The sequence below is a fragment of the Salmo salar genome, chromosome 15, assembly GCF_965601325.2.
Source record: "Salmo salar chromosome 15, fSalSal1, whole genome shotgun sequence".
Lineage (NCBI taxonomy): Eukaryota > Metazoa > Chordata > Actinopteri > Salmoniformes > Salmonidae > Salmo > Salmo salar.
This window is the reverse complement of record NC_138305.1, coordinates 41267185-41273672: the sequence shown is the minus strand read 5'-3', so window position 1 is coordinate 41273672 and position 6488 is coordinate 41267185. Positions and strand designations below refer to the sequence as shown.

The 6488-nt window shown below is 42.0% G+C and overlaps 1 protein-coding gene across 4 annotated transcripts in view; it reads right to left on the bottom strand.

Moving 5' to 3' along the window:
- Positions 1-1785: 1785 nt before the first annotated feature.
- The window catches only part of LOC106571361 (A kinase (PRKA) anchor protein 7), a 39692-nt gene continuing 34989 nt past the window's right edge, over positions 1786-6488 (bottom strand). For all 4 annotated transcript variants that reach the window (XM_082961742.1, XM_082961743.1, XM_045695676.2 and 1 more), the window contains one exon: positions 1786-6305. In XM_082961742.1, the coding sequence (XP_082817868.1) occupies positions 6100-6305 (206 nt within the window). In that variant the 3' untranslated portion in view covers positions 1786-6099. The remainder of the gene's footprint in view (positions 6306-6488) is intronic.

Below are 6488 nucleotides of genomic sequence, written 5' to 3'. Positions count from 1 at the left end.
TGAGAGTGCTCTGAAATCGGAATAGATAGCCAAAGTCAATTCCTCCTTCGGCCGCCTTTCCTTCCAGTTGTCTGCTGCCAATGACTGGAACGAACTGCAAAAATCACTGAAGCTGGAGACTCATATCTCCCTCACTAGCTTTAAGCACCAGCTGTCAGAGCAGCTCACAGATCACTGCACCTGTACATAGCTCATCTGTAAATAGCCCATCCAACCACCTCATCCCCATACTGTTATTTATTTTGCTCCACCCCAGTATCTCTACGTGCACACTCATCTTCTGCACATCTATCACTCGTGTTTAATTGCTATATTTGTAATTATTTCACCACTATGGCCTATTTATTGCCTTACCTCCCTTATTCTACCTCATTTGCACACATTGCATATAGACTTTTTCTATTGTATTATTGACTATGTTTGTTTATTCCAAGTGTAACTCTGTGCTGTTGTTTGTGTCGCACTGCTTTGCTTTATCTTGGCCAGGTCGCAGTTGTAAATGAGAACATGCTCTCAACTAGCCTACCTGGTTAAATAAAGGGGGGGGGAAAAAAGAAAAAAAAAGTGAATTTGCAAATGCAAGAGATACTATATGCTAATTGGATAACAGTCATTTAAGTTCTTACTAGCTAACGAAATGACACCTGCATCTCTAGCTGTGTATAACCAAGGAAAATTGATGAGGGGGAAAAGTCATTCTCCCACTCCTTCAATGACATGACATCCTCCTAGCAGCTAATGTTAGGCTGCACTTTTTTGTAGCTTGCTACATAAATAGATACGCTAGCCTATTAGCCATGCAATGACTGACTTGTGATCATTGCCCTTGCTAGTTTGATAGTATTGTCATTCCCAGCCTTAGTTACATTCGTCTGTTTTTGTCCAAAATTGTCACGCCCTGATCTGTTTCACCTGTCTTTGTGCCCTTTGTGTCTTTGTGCCCTCCAGGTGTTGCCCCATTATCCCCTGTGTATTTATACCAGTGTTCTCTGTCTGTTGCCAGTTTGTTTTGTTCATCAAACCTACCAGTGGTTTCCCCCTTGCGCCTGTCTTGTCTATAGTTCCTGTTTCTAGTTTTCCCGGTTTTGACCTTTCTGCCTGCCGTCCTGTACCTTTGCCTGCCCGTGTTCGATTGAATAAACTTCTGTTACTTCGACACTGTCTGCACCTGGGTCTTACCTTCAAACGTGATACAAAATATTGAACCATTTAAACTGAAACAGTGCATCCTGAATGGATGCAGCAAACAATGTATCAGACCAGTTGTGATTTACAACCTGATAGCAATATGTTTGGGACTACCAAGAAATGTATTGGTGAATTATATTAATCATGCATTAAACTGAATCAATCTATTCTGCCAACAATGCCTTAGTGTACATCATGGAATGTTGAGGCAAACAATACCTATTTTTAAAACCTGTTATGAAGTTGGTTTTGTAGCATAAACTGGGAATTTGATATTTTTGACTGATATGATTGTCTGTTTCATATCTGCAAAGTAGTTCAAACGCTGTCAGTTCCACTTGAATGACTTAACATGTTTGTTTTTACCATTGTGTCACTAGTATCAGTAGTAACAAGACATTTTAAGTTGGGTATTTTCTTAAATGGAGCCCACAGATGGTCAAATCTAAGGTGGTTAACCCTTTAAAAATCCTTTACACAAAATTATTAATCAGATCACTTAAATAATGTTATTTCCCTTCATTTAAATGAAAACCAAGTGACACTTCAGTTTTAGACACAATTAACAATGTAAATTATGCCATTAAAAGGGTGTGATTAGCTAACAATTTTCTTTAATATAGACCCCTCCCCTGATAGTTTTCCACTGGAGAGAATTGTGATTTTCAAGATGGTAACACCAATTACATAAAACTGAGGGACAGACATTATACTAGCTGAAAATAGCTATTTTAATAGCCTTTTGTTTTTATTGATCTATACAATATATTGAATACTTTTGTTGACTTTCTAGAATTCTAAATAATAGATCTCTAAATCCCCAAAACATTTCACAACTCTACACAAGACAATTTGCACTAACATAATTTTGCAGTATAAAGGACTTGTATTATGTTTTATCATTGATAAACAGCGTAAAATATAAACAAAAACATGTATGATGTGTAATTGTCTTTACATTTTCATGATTACAAAGCCAAGGGATGAAAATACCTCCACAATTCAAGAACAACCCAATGGCTTCAATGCAGTGGTCATTTCATACTGAGAGCTATTGAGTAGAGGGGAGTTTATGACGATAAAGACTGGTCTGAAGAGAAGACTACACTCTTAAAAAAAGGGTTCCTAAAGGGTTCTTCGGCTGTCCCCATAGGATAACCCTTTTGGGTTCCATGTAAAACCCTATGGGTACAGCCGAAGAACCCGTTTAGTAGTGGCTCTGGCAGAGAGCGTGTATCAATCGGAGCAGGCAGCACCAGAGATTCATAAAATGATAAGTATAGTTTCAGCCCACAGCCTGCCAATCCTTATCCGCTCACGCTGTGCACTCCTTTGTGTTTTCCTCCTGCTTTGGCAGATGGATCCAGAGCTGAGGCGAACGGGAGCTTTGAGGGCGAAGACCAAAAATAGAAGCATATGAGTAAAAAACTGAAAAACACAGCTAGAGGCAGATGCTTTAAAAATACAAGAAGAAGTCACTGACCCATCTGCTGCGAGGAAATCCCAATATAAGGGTGCAGTGTGCATTACACAAGGCTCTCCATCACAGCACCTAAGAGTGAGAGCTCTTTGCCTTTAACCTTCCCATCGCCCAAGATAGACACCATAGATCCCAGGTCCTCCTTGAGAAAGTGGTTTCTAACCTCAAGGGTCTTGTCCTGGTTAAATAAAAACAAATAATCTAAAACCCACATCCCCATGGCTTCAGATTCACTGAACCACATGGGAAACAAACTCTTAAATCAATCTTCATATCATGATTTTTGTATTGTTCATTGTGGCTAGACATGATACACAAACAGAAGTTGACATCCAGCACACCTGGTATACAGAACAACATCGACTGTTGAGACCATGAGCAAGGCAGCAGACAATGTTGTAGCATCCCATGACACATCTGTGACACAAAGCATATATTAAGGTTCTGGTGAAATTATGCAAAAGATAAACAAAAACATAACACAAGCTGCAGTGAATAGCCTCTGTCTTTATTAAAGCCACTTGTAAGTGGTATTTTAAGCATAGTGCTAAAAGCATGTAAAAAATAAAAATAAACTGAAATTCACAATGTGCTTTTTTTCCCCCCAACTAGTTTCTTTCTACTCTTTTCAAATTTAAACATTTTCTTTAAAAATATATAAAAGTAATCACGGAAAAATGTGTACACTTCCTGTTGTGTTTGTTCTGTGGTACAGTGCATTAGAAAAGTATTCAGACCCCTTCCCTTTTCCCACATTTTGTTACAGCCATATTCTAAAATAGATTAAATTAATATTTTCTCATCAATCTACACAGAACACCCCATAATGACAAAGCAAAAACAAGTTTTTAGAAATGTTTGCAAATGTATTAAATATAAAACAAATACTTTATTTACAGTATGAGACAAAATTGAGCTCAGGTGCATCCTGTTTCCATTGATCATCCTTGAGATATTCGTACAACTTGATTCAAAATCAAATCTTATTTGTCACTTGCTTACTTACAAGCCCTTAACCAACAATGCAGTGCAAGAAATAGAGATAAAAAAGATTCACCAAACTAAAGTAAAATTAAATTGATTGGACATGTCTATATAAAGGTCCCACAGTTGACAGTGCATGTCAGAGCAAAAACCAAACCCTGAAGTCAAAGGAATTGTCCGTAGATCTCAGAGACAGGATTGTGTCGAGGCATTGATCTGGGGAAGGGTACCAGAACATTTCTGCAGCATTGAAGGTCCCCAAGAACACAGTGGCCGATCACAGAACACAGTGGTCATCACAGAATGATGGACCATTCTTAAATGGAAGAAGTTTGGAACCACCAAAACTCTTCCTAGAGCTGGCTGCCCGACCAAACTGAGCAATCAGGGGAGAAGGGACTTGGTCAGAGAGGTGACCAAGAACCCGATGGTCACTCTGACAGAGCTCCAGTGTTCCTCTGTGGAGATGGGATAGTCCTTCCAGGAGGACAACCATCTCTGCAGCACTCCACCAATCAGGTATTTATAATAGTCGCCAGACGGAAGTCACTCAGTAAAAGGCACAACAGCCCGCTTGGAGTTTGCCAAAAGGCACCTAAAGGACTCTCAGACCATGAGAAATAACATTCTCTGGTCTGGTGAAACCAAGATTGATCTCTGACCTGAATGCCAAGCGTCACGTCTGGAGGAAGCATGGCACCATCCCTACGGCGAAGCATGGTCGTGGCATCATCATGCTGTGGGGATGTTTTTCAGCGGCAGGGACTGGTAGACAAGTCTGGATCGAGGGAAAGATTAACAAAGTAAAGTACAGAGAGATCCTTGATGAAAACCTGCTCCAGAGCGCTCAGGACCTCAGACTGGGGCAAAGGTTCTCCTTCCAACAGGATAACAACCCTAAGCACACAGCCAAGACAATGCAGGAGTGGCTTCGGGACAAGTCTCTGAATGTCCTTGAGTGGCCCAGCCAGAGCCTGGACTTGAACCCGATCTAACATCTCTGGAGAGACCTGAAAATAGCTGTGCAGCGACACTCCCCATCCAACCTGACAGAGCTTGAGAGGATATACAGAGAAGAATGGGAGAAACTCCCTAAATACAGGCATGCCAAGCTTGTAGCGTCATACCCAAGAAGACTCGATGCTGTAATCGCTACCAAAGGTGCTTCAACAAAGTACTGAGTAAAGGGTCTGAATACTAATGGTAATATGATATTTCAGTTATTATAATTCTTTATAAAATTGCTAAAACTTTTTAAAAACAGTTTTTGCTTTGTCATTATGGGGTATTGTGTGTAGATTGATGAAGGGAAAAAAACATTCAATCCATTTTAGAATAAGGCTGTAATGTAACAAAATATGGAAAAAGTCAAGGGGTCTGAATACTTTCCGAATGCACTGTATCTATCTACTGTGTGTAGTACACTAGCCTACTACAGTATCTGTAGTTCCTTGGTGCTGTCTCCGCCCTGCTGGTGGGAGCTGGGAGTGTTCAGTCAGGTGCCAGAGATCTCCCAGCGGATGCTAGCTCGGACAGCCGGCTGGGATAGATGCTCCTTTATGTCCTGTAGTTTCTGAGACAGAGACCGGTTGTGTGTGCACCGGGCCTTCCTAACCAGGCCTGCTGCATCACCAGCCCCTCCTACAGGGGACAAACAAACAAACACGAACCTAACATGATCTTCATTTCTGGTAGGTCAACCTTTTTGTCATATTTGAATTTGCATATTTTACCACAGGTAGCACATGGGACCCACTCTTCATTTACCTTTTCAAGTTTTAGCCACATACAGCACACATGAGACAGGATCATGTAAACATAGTTCACAGCATATTGTCTAGCTGCATAGATGAGCTCATTTCCCCTGGTCTCAGGTTTTTGAGTTGCAGTTCCTTTTGTAGTGCTATTTTGTTTTAGCTTAGTAGAAAGACGGTGAATGTCTTTGTACTGACTGCACCTTGTAGAGGGCCGAGGTACAGCCTAACCTAACCAAGATCAGTCTGTAGTGTGTGTCGTGACATGTCAGCTCCACTCTGAGCATTGGAACGACCCACACCTCACGCAGCATATTAATCAGAACAGAAATTTCCTTCAGAAGGCCAACTCTTTCTCCCAGGGCACAGATAAAACAAGAATGAACAAAGGTCCACACTAGACAGATGGACTGACAGACATGACAGGAGGGATTGTGTGGAGCGAGGCTGCCTTGAGCATTGGTGACAATCAGGTACACAAAATCAAGTACACAAAAAACTGCATTTGGATTCCACACGCAATCGAGAGTTTTGCCCCCAAAACCTTTCTTCCTTCTCTAGTAAAAACACCTCAACTGGGCTTGATCCAGTAACAGTACTGCCCATTGGCTCCTGGGCCGGTTGGCTGGCTGACTGCCTGAGTTCCTGCCTGACTGGTTAGTGTCCAGTGCTGCCTGGGGGAATTAGCTGTGGTCACTTGCTGCTGGCACTGGTGTCGGTTGTTTTGACAGCGTTAGTGTTGAGGTTGTCTGAGGGCCGCGCCGGGTCGGATGACGCGGCCCCGTTGTGTTGAGTCTCGTCCATGAACTGCTGCATGGCTAGCAGCACGGCGTCTTCCACCAGCCTCTTACTCAGGCTCACAAGCTCCTCATCGTCAGGCTCCGGACCCCTCTTGACACCTATACAACCAACGACACCACAACAGCTAGCGTCACTACCCTGTTACCACTCACACCATGCAGCCTAGCAGCTCTAGGCTATATTACTCTATTCCAGCTCAGTGTCACCTACTGTCAACACAACAAAAGCTCCTTGGTTAAAAGCGCTTCATGGCTCAAAGTTAATCAGTTAGTAGTGATGGT